Here is a 17,594-nt window from a genome sequence, read left to right as displayed (position 1 = left end):
CACAAGTTGTGTGCCCTAGAAAGCATCCCTTTAATTAGGCTCTGAGGGAATTTGTGACTGCAAGGAAGCACTCACCACAGCCTGTTCCACCCACAACAGCCCGAAGTGCTGTGCTCAGAGTGACATGGCTGCCTGTCACCCCAGGCTGCACACCCAGGCTTGTTCAGATAAGCCAGGAGAGCACAGTTGTAAACAGCAGTGTGCGTGCATTCCTTCCATGCCACAGGATGGTATTTATAGGTCTGAATGCAGGAAGCTTAGGAAGGGTTGAAGGGCAGCCATCTCTAACCATGACCCAGCTCCAAGAGCAGCAGGGCAAGAGCCCAGCTCCACCCTCACTTACTGTACAACTCAGCCAGCAAGCTCAATAAAACATCTTTATTCTGTACATTTGTATATAGATGCTTGGGGAACAGGGACAACCCCCAGCATTAGAAAAATTCAAGACAACAAAACAGCAATTATGAAGAGCATGGCACCAAGAACAGTCATGTCACAGATGGCAGGGATGAGGTGAGACTAGCCATCAGCTATTTCAGAGGAGGTCACAGCACCCCATGCCTGCTTTGGGGCAGAAAACACCAGGGCTGCTGCGAACAGCTGGGGTACACCCCCCCCAGGCAGCTTTCTTTGTGACCCACTAGCACCAAAGGGAAGAGCCTGCTGGCAGCTGGGGCCTTTCCTTGCAGGCATGGGTGAAAGACCATGTCACTGTAACACCAGAGCACTGCCAGGATGGGAAGAAAGAGGGATTCTGCTTGAGCAGTGACCCTGAGCCAGCAACTCCTGTCACACTGCTGGGCTGATGGGGAACAAGCAGAGTTTTCAGCTGGGTCAGTGCTCCCCCCAAGGGACAGGTCATTCCCATCACTACTGAGCTGCCTCTGAGTCCCTTCATGTATACTACCATTTCACTGGCTTCCCCACACCCCAGCATGCTCTTTGCAGGGTGCAGCTGCCACCTCCCCATCTGTTAGAGCCGAGCCCAGCCCAGTGGAGAGCGCTGCTTTGTGACATCTACAGATCAGCATGGGCTGCTCAGCCCCACAGGCACTGCCTGTGCCAGCAGCCCAGAAGCAGAACTTGCTCTCAGGATGGTAGAAGGGCTGTTGGGGTGTCCAAGTGCTATCACAGGCCCTCGCCATTCCCTTCAGTCAGGGCTGGCAGGCCACCATGCCATGTGACAGGGCTGGCTGAAGGCCTGTTGCTCACAGCTGACACATTTGGTCTAACAGTCAACAAGAAAATCAAAAGCCTATGTACAGCTATACCGCCCCTGCTGCACCCTCCAAGCTACGAGTGGCCCAGAGTAACAGTCACACAGGGGAGCTGCACAACAGCGAGTGGGGGACAAATGTGCTCCACTCTTGTGCACAGAGTCCTTGCTGGCAACACCAACTTTCCTCTGACAACAAACCCCAGTGGCAAGGGAAAGATAAGAAGTCTTTCTCGAGGAGAAACAGAAATAAAATCACGCCACTGTCAAATCACATCTAAACAATAGAAGTCACCTGGTTCTGTGTTAGTAACACAGCCTGTCCTCCTCACACATTAAGGCAAGCATATGAGGAGTAAGCTGGGCCGGGCCCTGGAATAGCCACACCAGGTAGCCCACTGCAAACCACTGCTGCAGACATGCAGGTGACACCTGCAGCTGAACATCCACAGAAAGAACCTGCACACACCAGCACAGGCCCAGGCTCCGCTCTGCTCCACAGAATGGCCTCCTGCCCAGCTGCTGCAAGGAACAGATGCAAGTACCAACTCTGCCTTGCCTTCACACCATTACATCGGGAAGCTGTGCCACTCGGAGCAGCCGCAGCTTCCCGGGAGTCGGAAAATGGGATGCTGAAGGTGTGTACATGTGAGTGGGGAACAGGACACTTGTCCAACAGTAAGACACTCAGATTGGAGTAATGCAAAACCAACACACAAATGGACACACAGCAGATTAAAGCCAACCGAGATTAAAACGGTTAAAAAGTGTCCTGAATGCGTTTTGAGAAGTTCAAGCAAGTCCCTGCTGTGGGTAGCAGGGCCTCTTCCATCCCCTGCCCAGAGGGATGTGCTGCAGGATGACTCAAGAGAGGATTGTTACCAACCTAGTGCTCAGAGAGCAGAAATGGGACCAGATCTTGTGTGAGAGATGGAAAAACATCCCTTCACTGCTAGTCTTCAAGGGTTCTCCTCCTCCCAACCAGTAATTTTCAAACAGTAAACAAAGCCAGAACTTGCCTGCCCAGGTCTGCAGGTGCCTCTGATCTATTCTGAAGGAGGACAGAGTAATGAAAGCTGCAGGCAATGTGGAGAACATGCTTAAATTGCCCCATGTACGGCACTGAATGTGAGAAACTCTCCCAGGCTCCATCTCACAGTGCGGAGGAGGGACACCCATGCTAGAATGGAACAGCAGCAGCTCCAGGCATCACTCAGAGAGCCACAGGAGCTTCCATCCTTCTCCCCAGGTGTTGGTGAGTGGAGATCTCTCTGACTTAGTGGTAGTCAGAAGCTCAGCTGTCCAGGCCCCAGGGACTCCTCCAGGCCGTTTTCTTTGGTGATGATGGCTTGGAGGTCAGTGACATGCCCAATGCCTTTGGTGACTCCTTCACGGAAAAGCAGCTTGGCTCCGATCTTCAAGTATTCAGGATGCTTGATGAACCTGAAACGGACAACTGCCTTCTCTCCTGTCCGCAGCTTGTCCTGAAAAGAAAAAGGGGAGAGCTTAGACCCAGCTACCATACCAATGCATGCAGGAGAGGTGCATGTGGATGCTAAGAAGTTGAGGCAAATGACCAGGTTGCCTCCCTCAGACTGCATGGCTTGAGCCCTTCCCATTATTGTATGCATAAGGCGAGACAGGAAGACACAGGCTCTGGAGAATGGAGAGTTCACCTCCCTTCACAGTCTTGCTGTAGTCCATCACGCAGCTTGTTTTGTGAGGAAGGAATTCTTTTAACATGTTGGGAGGAAAAGCAACCAAATGGGCAGGATAAAGGGATGGAGTGTGCTCCTAGGAAGGGACTCAGCTACTCAAGATACCAGTAGCCCCTAGCTTTACTAGAGGACATGGTGGAATCCCAGCAAACCCCACAGGCAGGTCCATCTTCCTCCCCTTCCCTCCCATGCCTACCTTTCCATGGATCTTCTCTACAACAGCAGTCTGTCGCACATTCCCCACGTGCACCGTCACCTGAAAGCCCTTCCGGAAAGTCGTGGCATGGAACAACAGCACGATCTCGGCTTCAAACACTGAGCAGATGGTGGGGTTCATTTCTGGGCTCACCATGACCATGCCCTGCACAACAACCCAAAGCTCAGACCAGTTAGGGCCACTCCCCTTGCTTCTGAACAGCCACCAAAATCACAAACACATCTCCACTCTCCAATTGGGCTTGCACCCCATTCTCAGCCTTGCAGTCATCCTACTTCATAGCCTGGCCGTTTCCTCCCCTTCCAGCAAGTTGCCTGTAAACACCCCTACTTCATTCCCACCCTACCAATGGGGGATCTCCAGGGAAGCCTCAGTCCTGCTCACTGGACCCGGTGATCAACCTGGCAACAGCAGGACTCACCTTGCGCAGCAGGGAGCGGTCGAAGGGTCCGAGGGCCAGCGTGGCTGCCTGCCCAGCCCGCAGTACGCGGCAGGCAGAGCGGTTGCGTTGGATACTGCACACTTTCAGCCGGAGGAACTTCCCGTCATCAGTGGGACCGACCACCAGGTTCTCCCCTTCTCGGCAGATCCCACTGCCCAGGGCAGAAGAGCAGGACGGAGTTCATCAGGAGACAAGGAAGAAATTTCACCCTCCAAGATCAACCTAAACACACTCCCCAGGGCCAAGGACGTGAGTGTCCTTGGACTCCTACCCGGGACCAACTAACAGGGATGCAAAGCTGGTAGGAACAGGGATTTCCTACAGTAGGAGTGAAAGCCACACTATCACCCCTAAGAATACCAGGTACAGACAGGGGCCATTCTGTCCCTAGTGCTCTGCCACACTGCATCGTTTCTGCTGGAGAGACTGCAGTTGACGCCCATTCTGTGTGGATGCGCTGGTGGCCAAACTGTTCTGATCACTCCCGAACACTGAGGGACAGCTGCCTTCTTATGGGGTCGTATGCAGTTAACCACTGCTGGGATCAGAGGACTTGTCCTCTACATTTCCTCTCTCTGCTTGAGGAAGGAAGAAAGCAACACCTTGAGATCATGGCTAACCTCTGCTGCCTCTGGGTCCCAGCACGCCTTCCTTCAGCATGCTACAGGTCACATTCCTAATCCAGCAACTTTAAAGCAGACTCTCTCCTTGCCACCACATGATCAATAGTCTGCTCATGGCACCTCCCAGCACCTGCTAGGGCTTTACCCTCACTTGGTGCAGTCATCTGGCAGCAGACAGGACTGAGCCTTGCACTGCTTCCACTTCCGCAGTGGGTGACTCTAACTTTGTGGGAACTCCAGCAACCATTCACACCCACACTTGTCTGCCTGGCCTCACTTACCTCGACAGAGTTCCTCCCACAACAGTCCCCACCTCTGGCACAGTATAAATTTCATCAACCTGCAGCAAAGCAACAAGAACAAGCTGCTCAGACAGCTGTGAAATAGCACTCCAGAATGAGGCCAAGGAGCCTAACCCTTGTGCAGAGGGAGGTGAGCTCTCTGCTGGTCATCAGACACCATCTCAGAGCTTTCACCAGCTCCCACTACCTTCCCATTAGAGGAACCTCTGCCTTTTAAGTGGCAACCAGAGAAACAATCTTATCCCTGTGATAGGCATCCCTTGGTTAGGACAGAGCCCAGCCTAACAGGCTTTTTTCAAGGACTGAGTCCTTTCTTTACTTTCACATCTCTCAATAGTCCAGGAGTTCACCACGTCTCTCCCCATGGTGTCCAGATCCCCCAGATTTTGTCACGTCACAGCAATGAGTGCAGTACCAGAACTGGAAACAAACTACCCTTACGCACCTGAAACTCTGTGAGTTGCTGCATTAGTTCTTCCTGCTCTTTACTGTTGGTCAGTGGAGGGAGGATGTTAAGGAAGACTTTCAAGAGATCCAGGTTCTCCCCAGAAACACTAGACAGTGTGAAGATTGGGGTGATGCTGTCAGACACAAATAGACAGGAATAAGCAGAAGGCCAGAGCGCAGCTGCAGAAGGTGGCTGGGATTCTGAATCTACCGAGTCCAGCAAGAGGACAGAGACTACAGCGATCAATGGCTAGAGCAGGAGGGCACATGGGCTAGGTACAACTCTGTGATAACCCCTGCCTCAATGGTTGGTCGAGGCACCAATCCCCTGCCAACCCACACTTCTGTTATGGAGGAGTAACTCCAGTGCAGCCTTGGGCACCTTCTACTCTCAGAGCCCAGAAAAAGGCCTGGGAGGTGAAAATGCCTTCTTAGAGAATGCAAAGGTAGGAAACTCGATGAGGAGCCAAGATGTTCAAGATGTGGTCACCTCCCCTGTGGTTGCCCTTCCCCAGCTCTGCACTGCAGCCCAGTCTGAATTGCCTGCTCCCAGCAGAAGAAAGGAAAGGTCCCTTACTTGGGAGACTGTGCAAACTGCTGTGCTGCTGTAACAGCATCGTCATCTGAGTTCACAAGCAGGGGGAGCTTGTTGCAGCCTGGCTGCTTCAGGATTCGCTCCAGCTGCTTCACTGTGCGTTCCACGGTGGCTTTCGAACACAAGTCAACTTTGCTGATGACAATGAAGAAGGGGACCTTGAGGGCCATGGCCAAGCCCAAATGCTCTCGTGTTGTTCCTGCTGCAGGAGACAAGTGAGAGTGTAGGTGCAGTAGCAGTCATCACTGTTGCTTGTTTATGTGACAGCTATGTCTCCTGGCTCTTCCACAGGCCCACTCTAGAGATTTCACCCTAACTGTTTAGTTCATCACGCAATGAAAAGTCAAAATAATTCTTTTAAACGAAACCAAACATCAGTCCAGAGAAATAAAAACCACCAAGAGTTTTTGTGACTGATCTGTTTGCTTCAGAAAGATACAGTAGTTTTCATTCTTGAGCTAGAGTTTGCCAGAAAACAGCCACAAAAATGTAAAGGAAAGATGTGGGAGAACTCCACCTGCCTTTTTACAAGGCTTCAGGATTCAGCACCCCTAAGAACATGTCAAAGGTTTTTTTGTTGGGTTTTTTTTTTCTTTTTTTCTGACAAACAGAGCCTCAAATTCCAAACAAAGCCTCTCTGTCCAGGGTACAGTTTAATGCGGTCCACAGCTGGTAAGAGTATCCCAGCTCTGCTCCCCTCCCAGGCACTCATAGGCACTGCCTTACAAGAAATCAGTGGAGGCTTCCAGACTAATACTTTTTTCTGACAACCATTCCCAGCTAACAATGACCCACTCTCCCCATTCTCCATTTCTCTTCACACACTGCTGTCAATCCATGCAGGCAGAGCAATACTCACCAATGCCAGTGTTAGCGCTAACCACCAGCATAGCAAAGTCCGGGCAGTAGCTGGTGAGGCCAAAGATGGTTGTTTTCAGATACTTGTGGTGGCCAGCCAGGTCAATGAAAGTGATCATTTTGGAAGAACTCTCACAGATCTCTTCTGCTGTTCGGGAGTCACTGTAATTTACCACCTGAGGAACATAAGGACTTGGTGAGAGAAGGAGCCCCAGCAGGCAAGTGAAGAAAACCCAGCTCTTATCTATCCACTTTGACCTCAGAATTAGTGAGGAGAGATCATTCACCATGGGTACAAGAAATGACATCTGTTTCAAATGGACAAGCAGCAATTGGGTTCGGCTAAAGGGACACAGAGCTGTGCCCCCTCTCTTCCCTCATGCCCCACTCACGGTCTTAACAGGAGGGTAGTTCTATTCTCCTCCAGCTTTCTGAGTACAGCAGCCCGCTCTCTCACCTCTCCTTTGCTGTTGAAGCCAAGGATCTCAAAGCTGATGCTCGATGTTCTTCCTGACTGGATTTCATGGAGGTGCCGGAAGAGGTTGAGGCGTGCTCTGCCCCGCCCATTGTCCAGCTCTCCTTGCGTTAGGACACCCAACAGGGTTGACTTCCCTGAGTCCACATTCCCCAGCACAGCTACTCGCAGGTCTAAGAACTACAGGAAGAAGAACAGAGAAATCATGAAATTTAACCACTGCTGTGCTGGGTGTGCACTGAACACTACATGGCAGTGGAGATGTGCCTCAGAGAGCTTCCCTCCTTGATGGATACTCTGCGGTGTAATCTTGCTCGGATTCTGCTCTTGCTTCCAGCAAACCACTGTCTAGGAGTTGCGATACACTCTCTAGAGTTGTGATGTGACACATCAGGCTTTGATATAACAAAAAGGATCATTTGCTGCAGCAGGAACTCTAAATCCTTCCTTGTTTGCACACTGGCCTGCATCAGAACTGTTGCTATAGAAGTGAAATAATTTCTCACTTCTGATCCAGGCGATCTCCTCTACTGCTATCTGCCTCAACCACAATCTTGGAGATGAAAAGCATTATCATCAAGCCTCCCTCTGGCAGGTCTTTAAAGCATCTGCTATGGGCCAATCTATGACAAAGTGCCTTTAGGGTTTGGGCTCCCATCCCAAAAGGGAGCTGCTTGTATGAAGCCTCTAAGTCTCCAGCAGGAGAGGATGGCCAAGTTGCAGGTCCCTACCTGCTGGTTGTCAGGCACCTTTCGGACAAGCACCTCCGTTATCTTCCTTGGAACATCACTGTCGTAATCGACCTCCCTCTCCCGCAGCACCGTAATGTCAGCCCCAACCCTGCCATAAACATGAAAAGGAGGAGTGAGATACACTTGTACTCGGCAACTCTTGCACCTCTAGAATCACAGCTGGCAAAATGAATGGGATGAAAGCTGGGGATAGCAGGGAAGGGAGCCTCAAGCTTCCAGCCAAAAGCCCTATAACTGCCTTTGTATTTCCAGAGCCTCATGATGAGGGAATTTCAGTCATACAGGGGCTTTGTAGAATGGAGCCACCAGCTCCTCAGGGGACTCCTGGGGCCGAGCCTCTCTACTGGAGGCTGTTTAGGCCTGCGGGTCCTGCAGATGTAAGGGAACACGTACTTCTCTGCCATACGGCGCAGTGTCTTGAGTGAGGCACGCATCTCCTCCTCTGAGAGGCCCACAAGCAGCCCATTGTCCTCCACGCCGATCTGATAGACAGCCTCACCTCGGCCTTCCTGTAGTCGCCACTTCATCTGTGTCACCAGGTGCTCAAAGCGATATTGCGAGGGATTCACTAGCTTTAGCTGTTTAACAGAGGGGCTAGTTATAGTCACAGCCTGGATGCAGAGGGAATCCCATTGCCCAAGCCAGCAACTCCCTAACCCAACACCATGAAGCAATGCCGCCAACTCTGACCCACCTCTGGAAAACACAGCCCATGTTAGTGTCTGCATAGAAGCCATAGGACAGGTGAGAAAGGGTTTCACAAAGGTGCATACATATGGTAGAACAACTTTCCTGCATCTTGCCAAAGGGATCTGTACCCTGCCTGCTGTGGGGGTAAAGACAACACTGTGGGACCTATTTCTGACACAGGAACCAAGTAAGTGCAAATGGCAGAACAGCCACAAGAAAGTGACAAATTATTATCGGGGACACCTGCAACTCTCTCTCAAAAGGAAGAAGATTTCAGGAAAAACACAGTGGGTCTTATCTCCTAAAACAGATTCCTAAAAATGAGTACTGAGATCAAATCCTTTCAGCTCCACATACTGCGTATTGCTAGACACAGAAGATGACTGATAGTTACTTAGTACAGTGTCTACTTTTCTGTCCCTTCCTTGGACGTGCTCCCCATATGCTGTCTTTGGTGAATTTACTGCAAAATAACCCTCTGGGAGGAAGACCTCCTTCTGCAACCTCAAAGGGCTCACCTTGTACTCGATGTTCCCATCTTCTGCCTGGTCAGAGAATAAAACAAGACAGAAAGGTTAGATGCTGCGCCAGCAGGGACTTCTTTAAGCACCAGCTGTCCAGATACTCTGCAGCTCGTGCTGATGGTTTCAGAGAGAGGGAAAGTGGCAGAAATATACCGTGTTAGGTCACAGCCTCTTCTGCCATTCATTCCTACACAACTGGAACTTACTTTAGGTTTGTTTCTGCTGTTAGCATCCCACATGATGAAAACCAGAGGACAAAACTAGAGAGGGACACGGGATAATACTGTTTTGGGGGGATTTTTTTAACTGCCAGTAAAGAATAGGTCCAGTCTAACAGTCACAGAGAGAGAGTTCCAGTTTCAAAAAGGCACAGGCCAGCAGATGATTAAAAGTCTCCCCTCTCACCCATCCATGACCCACAATGCCACCCACAGCACCCCACTCCCACCCTATCCACCAGCTTCCATCCACTGAATGTGCACAGAAACAGGGGACGGGGAACAAAAGTCGCTGCCTCCTCTCCTGCACACTGATACCCTCCCTCCCTCAGTTAGTTTTTCATTGACTCCATGACTTCCATATCCTCGCATATCTTCTCTCTGCAAGAGAGAAGGACTACAGACATAAAGCAGCAAGCTATTGGCTTCTTTGCAGTAAAGCAGGCTGGTCACTGGCCTGGCAGTTCTGGAGAACCAGACCTGATCGGGACTGTCTGTACACAACCTGCTCAGAAGAACTTTTCCAGGAAGGGCGGGAGCCTGACTGGGTTGTCAGAGAATGGCCTGGGTACTCATAAAGCTCACTGCAAACACAACAGGCTCCAGCTTTCCAAAGAGAACGTATAGCCAATATTGAAGTAATTTTTCCACTGATTTGGTCTAAGGACCACTGAGAAAGGGCTGGAGCCTGCAGGAAGCCAAGTACTCTGGCAGACTAAATGGGGCCACCAACACTAAGCAACTCCTTTTCTCTGGACACTGATTTGCATGTCAGGAGAGGCAATAGCCCTCTAGCTCAGCTCCTAACCACAGCAGTGCTTATGGTGGCAAAAGGCCAACAGAAAGAAGTTCTGAATTGTCAGGTCAGCTCCCGGGCAGCAGAGCTATGCAGTGAGAAAGGGGTACTTGCAGAAGGATTTCCTCTCTTACTATCTATCAACTTTCCAGCTCCAAGAAAAACACATTCACATACTGCGCTGTCACCTAAATAAGGGGGTGGGTCTCTTTCAAGGCAGCTGAGACTGGAAAAGCAACAAGCCTAGACTTGCTGGGCCACATACTGCACAGGGTAGCCAGGGACAGGAAGCTGTGCTGAAACCACAGGGGGCTGTCCAGCCTTCGGCTAAAAGGAACAAAAACTAAACTGCAGCTGCAGGGGACAATCCTGCCCATGGAGAAGATCTAACAGTAGCAAAGCGCTGTTTTCCCTTCTTGCCAAGAGTCACAGCCCTGCGTTGTGGAGGAATTGCTCCCTCCCAGCACAGGCTCTAACATATTTTACAGAAAGCTCAGCGAGTGAGGCCAAACAATCGACTCCAGGGCAATGTAATGCTCCCCACAGTGGCAGTCCTATTAGTGCGGTGCCAACTGCCTGAACTAACCAACACACCCACTTACTACCAATGCCATTTTTTCCTGCTGCAAGAGCCAAGTGCCTCACATTCTGTCAGTACTGTCTGCATCTCCACGTAAGACAGTTGCCGAATTAGCTGGGAAGGGAGTCACTAGAACCTGCTGAGCAATGCCTATGAGTTTGGCAGCTGGAAAGGGACTTAGATGCACCAGATCGGCTCTCGGAGGGATGTGAACATGGTGCTCGGGACTACGAGTTGAGCAAAGCTTTATTTCCGAAGCTATTTAGCTCCCAGACGGTAAAGCACCCGCAGACGGACATCACGCAGCGAGATACTACCAATGGACAGGGTTTGGTGGACCACGCAGGGAGCTCGCTGGCACTGGGGGCACAAGCACTGTGTGCTGCCACCCCCGGAGACCGGGGCAGGAGGGCACACCGCTCTCGGGGCCGGGCCTGCAGAACCACCCGCAAGGCTGCTAGCCCAACCCCGGCACGACCCTGCACCAACACCACCGGGACCCTCGGCCGAACCTCTCCAGAAACTGCCTCCAGCCTGACCCGCGACCAAACCTGCCAGGCTCCGGGGCTGCCGCGGGGCGGCAAGCCCGCGTCGCACGGAGCCGCTCGGGGGGACGCCATCCCGCCGCCCCCGTCAGCCCCCGGGGCCCTGCCCGGCCCTGACAGGAGCGGCGCGGGCCCCCGCGGCGCCAGGCCCCGGGGCGGGGGACGCCCCCTCCGGGCGGGGGACGCGGCTGACGGGACGCGGCGGCCGTTGGCCCGGCCGGGGGAACTCACCTCGGGCGGCAGGTACGGCGGGTTGTTGGCCTTCCCCCCCCGGCTCCGCCCGTTCTTCTTCTTCGCCTTCGAGCCGCCGCCGCCGCCGCCGGGCGCTGTTCCCCCGCGCCCGCGCAACGGCCCGCCCGCCCCGCCGCCCGCCGGCCGGCAGCAGCCCCCGAACAGCTCCGACACCCGTGAGTCCATGGCGGCCGGCGCGGCCCCGCCGCCCCGGTGCGGCGCCCGCTCCCCGCCCGGGCTCCCCGCCCCAGCCCCACCGCCCCGGCCCCGGCGTCAGCAACCGCCGCGCGGCGCCACGGGAAACTGAGTCCCGCCCGCCTACGGCTCCCGGCGCGCCCCGCCCCTCAGAACTACAACTCCCGGCACGCCCCGCGGCGCGCCCCGCCCACTCCTTCATGGGCTCCCCCCGCGGGGGCAGGTGGGAGTTGGAGTCCGAGGGAGGGAGCGCCCCGTGGCGGCCGCGGCGCACAATGAGCTGGGTGCCGCCGCTCCCCCAGCCCTGCCCTCCGGGATCTGCCGGTGCCCGCGGGTTTCCCCTTTGGCAGTTCACAGGCTTTGCGGCGGCGCAGAGCCCCGAATCCCCTGCTCAGTGACAGCGAACCGTCACCACCCGTTCTGACCGGCGTCGGGGAGCTGGAACGTTTTTGAAGGCGTTTGGCATTAGAGGTACCTCGTAACTCCACACCGGCAGCAGTCCCGTACAGAGCTATCCCACGGGCCGCCTTAAGCTCCTGCCGAGGAGGCGCGGGGGGGGACGGGACAGCAGAAGACCCTCCTGCCGCGCGCCGCATCCGCTCACCGAGTGTTCCGCCAGCCTCCGATACCACCGCCACTGAGCCTCGATTTTCTCCCTCGCATCCCCTGGGGAGGGCGACGCTTGACTATTGTAAAACTTTCACACTCTTTGGCGCTTTTAACAGACAGCCAAGGTTTCTGTAAAGTAACCTCGCCCGCCGTCAACGCCGGGAAGCGGCTCCTCCCGCCACCCACCGGCAGCGACCGCCCTCCCCTCGCCGTGTTTTGGAGGCAGCACCCAATGGGGCTGCGGCCACGTTGTTTCCAAACACGGCAGCTCCCACTCGCTGCGCGCTCCCCGCCTCCGCCTCCCAGCTGCGGGAGAAGGAGAGCCCGCCGCGGGGAAGGGAGTTCCTCTGCAAGGGACGGGAGCCAACAGGGCTGCCAGTGGGAGGCGGAGGGACTTCAGCGGCCCGGAGGCGGCCGGCCAGTCCTTGCTCCCCCTCACTGCCGCGCACCTTGCAGATGTGCTCCGGGTGAGCCTCAGCACAGAACGGAAAACCGCAGTTGACCTGTTCTTCCGGAGCCCCCATAGCATCTCTGCAAGGAGGCAGCCGCAGCTGACAGCGCCCCTGGCCGGGCTGGGGCACCCGGGCCTGCCGCGGCCGCCGCGGTACCTCCCTCAGCGCGGCGGTCGTTAGCCCCACCGAGCATCCCGGCAACGGCCCCTGCACTTGCTCCCCGCGCGGCTGCCAAGCCCAGGGCAGGAGAAGCAGGCCTGCCTGGCCAGCCCGCCCCGCGCCCCAGGGCTGGACTGGGCTGCTCACAGGTCCTCCTCCTGCTAGGCCGGGGCGAGCCGCCGGGCGGAATCCCCACTCCCCCTCACCAAACATGGCGCCCACACTGCCGGAAGCCGCACCGGTTGGGCACTCCACTACTCCCATGATGCCCCGCGGCGGCGGCCATTCAAATCCCAGCCGGCCGCCTTCCGCTGGCCAGAAAATGGCGGCTCCTGGCGTTGCGGTGGTTCCTGTTCCTGCCCGAGCGACTTCTCCCACATCCCCGCTCCTCATAGCTGCGGTGCCACCGGCCCTGGATCGTGGTGGCGGGCTGAGGCCCCGGCGGAGCGGGCCGGTGGCGGCCTGCCCCTCGGTGTCCGTCGTGTTCCCGGGCGCTGTGAGCCGGGAGAGCTGCTGCCGCTTCGCCTGCGAACTCCTCAAGCACGTCCTGTACCAGCGGCACCAGCTCCCGCTGCCCTACGAGCAGCTCGCCTATTTCTGCCGGCGGGCGGCGCAGGTGAGGGGGCCGTGGCGGCCCGGGGTGGGGGGGCGGCGACCGACAGGGACCCCTGGGCCCAGGGGTGGCCGTGGTGCAGAGGCTGCGGCATTTGAGTTTTGCCTCTCGGCTAACTATTCTACCTCAGTAAATCGTATTTTAATATGTCAGCTGCTTCTAAAGAAAAGCGCTCCTTGTAGCTGTATCGCTAAATGTTACCACAACTTCATTTAAAAAAAATTAAAAAAAAAGCTTTCGGTTAGGTGGTTAAAGGTCTCAACAAGTTACTGTTTATCTTTTGTTGTCCCAGTTTCTCCTCAAAGCATGTTACTGTTTTGTTGCTCAAACCACTTGAAGAAAAGTTTTTTTTTTTTAATCTTAAGTGATTTTGAAGTAATAGCTGATCTTTAAAATACAGGGTTTCTAATTCTTGTGGGAATTCATCAGTAGTGTAATTCAGATTCAAACTGAGCAGCTATAAAGCAGCCCTGTGTGTTCCTTTTAGATGTCCTGATTCTATAGGTAGCTATATCTCTTAAAAGGAGCATAAAACCCTCTGAACCTTCATTGACTTTGTGAAAAATGATCATGTCCAAAACAGGATTCTAATTAAAGTCTATAATTTATTAAACGAATAGAGGCAAGCAAACAGCGCTGGGTGCACCGGGAGTCTCTGCTCTACCAAGGCACACACCGTGGGTCTAATTGTGCAGGTTAAGTACAGGTTCTACATACATATTCACTAGATTTCTGAGAAATGTTATACATATTCATTAGTTTTCCGGGACACTATTAGCATATGCAAGTGTCCTTTATGCAGGCACATTGAAGGTCTCTGGTGGTCTTCCATAGTCTTCCTCACTTGTCCTCTATTTGACCCTCCTCAGGTGATTCTGCGCAGCATGGTCCTTTACATGTTTTGATACATCAGTGCTTGTTAGTGCTCTTATTATCTAAGTTCTCATTAGTGGTATAGAACCATGTGGCTAGTTTAAGCTAAATTATCTACAAGGACGGGAACAAAGGCAGGAGTTCTTATCTTTTCCAGCCCTATCTATTCAAGCAAGGCCTCTACTTGTGCCTTCTTAACAAGATTGTAAATTCATCAAACATTTAATTAAGTTTTGTGATCACTCATGGTTCCTTCTTGCTCATCATTCCCAAGTACCAGTCTCTGACAGGCTTAATCCTTGACAAACACCAGTCCTTGGTATGTAAAGTTACAGAGAGACAATCATTAAGCAATAAGCAGTTCGTTCTCTATATCAATCCCCCCCTTTTCTTTAAACCTTTGCAAATTCTCTTGCAACTATGGGATTCCACTACTTCCGAGAGACCGTGTAAAGTATTTTCTGGTTTCTACTTGATGTCTGATTTTATTTCATTTCCAACTTTCGTAATTTCCTCCTGTTATATGGCTTTTGCAGGAAGCAAGAACTATATACATACCCTCCTACTTCCCTTAAGCCTACGGTATCAAAACATGTAAAGGACCATACTGCGCAGAATCACCTGAGGGGGGTCAAATAGCGGACAAGTGAGGAAGACTATGGAAGACCACCAGAGACCTTCAACGCGCCTGCATAAAGGACATTTGCATACGCTAATAGTGTCCCGGAAAACTAATGAATATGTATAACATTTCTCAGAAATCTAGTGAATATGTATGTAGAACCTGTACTTAACCTGCACAATTAGACCCGACGGTGTGTGCCTTGGTAGAGCAGAGACTCCCGGTGCACCCAGCGCTGTTTGCTTGCCTCTATTCGTTTAATAAATTATAGACTTTAATTAGAATCCTGTTTTGGACATGATCATTTTTCACAACTTTCAGGGATGGGATAGGGCATCCTTTCCAAAGAGTGTATTAGGACTAATATGTCCAAATAATGAAATATACTAATCTGTTTTGTTTTCCAGGGTGGAGATGTGATTAAGAAGCCACCTTCCATGGACCTGGCAAGCAAGAAGTCCCAGCAGGTGCTGATGGAGCTGGAGGGAGTGCTCCAGCACTTGGAAGTAATGTTTAGTTTGACACTGGTTCCTCGGGTTCTTATTCTACTTGGAGGCAATGTCATGAGCCCCAAGGAGCTCTATGAGCTCAACTTGGAGGGTATCTGTGAGGGCAGTGCTGAGAAGAGCCTGAAAACTGCATCCTGTGTTCGCAAGCTCTTTCACTCACTCTTTGTTGCGGATGTCTTCAGTGAACTTAAGGCTCTCCCTGTCATGGGCACTGTTGTTATGCTCCAAGGACACCGAGATTGTGGTGTTGATTGGTTCCGGCCCAAGCTCAACTATAAAGTGCCAACCCGAGGGAGGAAACTAACTGTTAACTTGTCCTGTGACGGAGACATCAACATAAGTGCCTCGCCTCCTCAGCATATGACTTCTACTTGGGAGGACTATGTATGGTTTCAAGCACCCGTGACACTCAAAGGCTTTCATGAGTGACCTGTGCTCTGTAGAACTTTAACGGAATATTGAAAAACCTTTGGTGCTGCCTTAAGTGATAATAACTTTGTCAAATGTAACTGCATATTCTTATCTATCTGGATCTCTTCTCCAGGGCATCTACTGCCTTCCTGTAGCTCGACTGTATTAATCTGTCTTCATGTCCTGAATTGTTGAAAGCAAATACCCTTTAAGGCACGCTTGCATACAGATACAGTGATTCTTTAGGGACCTGAGTTGTGGCACAGGAGACAAATTAGTCTGTTGGGAGTAAAACTTTCCTGCCATATACTTACTGAACTGGCAAGTACTGGATACAGTGTTCTGTCTCCTGAGTTTTAATGCAGCCATTTCTCTGGTAATAATTACTACATTAGCTGATTGGGACTCTAGATAATGTATGTGATTATTAATACACTTGGCCTTTACTATAAAGGCCATAACCATTCTTACCTACCCTATTCCTGTAAAAGGAGACCTTTCCCTGCAGTCTGATCAGGCTTGAGTACTCAAGTGTTTGCCTATCTAATTGATAAAATGAGACTTCCCCGTATGAGACTTCCCCATAATGTAATTGCAGTTACTTAATAATCCAAAGAGTGGGACTTCTCAGCAATTGGGAGGTCTTGTCCCTGGCATGGTCTTGTACTGGTGATGAAAAGAGGTTGAGCAGTGCTGCAGAGGCAGGGAAGCACATCTTCCTGGTTTTTTTTACTAACCTTTAGTCCAACAGCCCTGACAATCAGTTAGATGTACAGTTAAAATTAAAAGTAAGCAGTCTCTGCTCTAACCCTCTTCACAGGAAGTTAGGACTCCTGTCCCAATACTCTAGTTTTTTTTCTCACTTAACAACAAAAAAGTTAGTTTCTTGGTTACTTTGTCTTGGAAATCTTAGAGTGTAAATGTTTCTGAAATGTGAAGAAGAGGTGCAGGGAGTGTGATGAAGTTCAGTGCTCTCTTTACCTGTCAAATTCCTGTTCTAAGTCAGAATGTATTGCTTGGAAGCAGAACTTGACCCTTTCTTCTGGCCTGGTGTCTAGTGCAGAATGGGACAGGGAGGGAGGGAGAGAAACCCTTAGAGCATAGTGTGTCAGAACTAGATACCTGGTGGAGTTACCTTCAGTCAGATGGGTATGTGTCTGTAATGTCATGAGCTTAATAGCTCTATCCCATTTGAAGAGGAACTCAAGCCTACTGGTAGCAAGGTTGCTTGCAGTTTCTTGCTAGCAAAAATTGCATGATGGGGTGGTAAAAATCCTTTAAAAGGAGGGTAAGGGTTGAGGTAACCCTCTACACTTGGTGCATATTTTAACTTTGACCTGTTGGAAAAGAATGAGATTATAGAACTAAGGGAAAATTAAGTTGATATTTTTGAGCTTGGAGAACACTAGGAGTGCTGTCTCTGCCTTATTAACAACTGTTTACAATGTGTAGTAACTGCTAAAGCTAGCTCTAGGGGAAAAACTGCTAGAATGAAGAAAGCTGCCTTATGTGCAGCTGCCCACTTGAATATGTAATCGCAGGTCTCTTGAATGAAGTACAACTTGAATGTAGGAGTGTTTGTGCTCAGGAGATCAAAACCCTTTACACATCCACAAAAGCTGCTTGTAATGCATATTTAAGAATACTAGCACTCAAGTATTTAAAGAAGCTTTTGAACAGAAGCCTTAGTTCTGAGGAGCAAGGGGCTAGTTCCTTTCTACTCTTCTCCAAATGAGTGCAATGTTGCTGCATTAAGCTGTTTACATATTCTGTTACACTTGAACTGTGAATGCGGCAATGATATGGTGCTGGGAATGAAAGAAGACAAGATGCTTTTTGTGTGTGTGTCTTATGAAGAGCTTTAGAACTTGATTAACAAGTTTAGTACTATAATCATTATCAAAATAAAATGCTGGCTTCTG

At 51.6% G+C, this 17,594-nt stretch overlaps 2 protein-coding genes across 8 annotated transcripts; one reads left to right on the top strand and one right to left on the bottom strand.

Moving 5' to 3' along the window:
* Positions 1–364: 364 nt before the first annotated feature.
* Positions 365–12,739, bottom strand: GTPBP2 (GTP binding protein 2). 7 transcript variants are annotated; one of them, XM_030035836.2, is made up of 12 exons: positions 12,483–12,739; positions 8,854–8,880; positions 8,039–8,223; positions 7,625–7,733; positions 6,876–7,073; positions 6,420–6,594; positions 5,543–5,762; positions 4,964–5,099; positions 4,498–4,556; positions 3,573–3,744; positions 3,131–3,295; positions 365–2,700 (listed from the first exon to the last, which is right to left on the bottom strand). In XM_030035836.2, the coding sequence occupies exons 1-12, from the start codon at positions 12,555–12,557 to the stop codon at positions 2,503–2,505; spliced, it is 1,719 nt and encodes a 572-aa protein (XP_029891696.1). In that variant the 5' UTR covers positions 12,558–12,739; the 3' UTR covers positions 365–2,502. The 7 variants fall into 7 exon arrangements, with proteins under 7 accessions (XP_029891696.1, XP_029891701.1, XP_029891702.1 ...); XM_030035841.2 differs by lacking the exon at positions 12,483–12,739 and adding an exon at positions 12,029–12,431; XM_030035842.2 differs by lacking the exon at positions 12,483–12,739 and adding an exon at positions 11,900–11,993.
* On the top strand, positions 12,710–17,594 carry LOC115350319 (MAD2L1 binding protein). Its single transcript, XM_030035852.2, has 2 exons — positions 12,710–13,260; positions 15,160–17,594. Exons 1-2 carry the CDS (start codon positions 12,856–12,858, stop codon positions 15,688–15,690), a joined length of 936 nt encoding a protein of 311 aa, XP_029891712.1. The 5' UTR covers positions 12,710–12,855; the 3' UTR covers positions 15,691–17,594.

The sequence above is a fragment of the Aquila chrysaetos genome, chromosome 13 (assembly GCF_900496995.4).
Source record: "Aquila chrysaetos chrysaetos chromosome 13, bAquChr1.4, whole genome shotgun sequence".
NCBI lineage: Eukaryota > Metazoa > Chordata > Aves > Accipitriformes > Accipitridae > Aquila > Aquila chrysaetos.
Note: the sequence above shows the minus strand (reverse complement) of the source record. Positions and strands in the feature narration are given on the sequence as shown.

Excerpts from the sequence above, each read along its gene's own strand:
- LOC115350319 (XM_030035852.2), top strand. The coding sequence starts at position 12,856 with ATGGCGCCCACACTGCCGGAAGCCGCACCGGTTGGGCACTCCACTACT. Across the intron at positions 13,261-15,159 it reads TCTGCCGGCGGGCGGCGCAG|GGTGGAGATGTGATTAAGAA; the intron begins GTGAGGGGGCCG and ends TTTGTTTTCCAG.
- GTPBP2 (XM_030035837.2), bottom strand. The coding sequence starts at position 11,415 with ATGGACTCACGGGTGTCGGAGCTGTTCGGGGGCTGCTGCCGGCCGGCG. Across the intron at positions 6,595-6,875 it reads GCTTCAACAGCAAAGGAGAG|GTGGTAAATTACAGTGACTC; the intron begins GTGAGAGAGCGG and ends TATGTTCCTCAG. Across the intron at positions 4,557-4,963 it reads AGCAACTCACAGAGTTTCAG|GTTGATGAAATTTATACTGT; the intron begins GTGCGTAAGGGT and ends GCTTTGCTGCAG.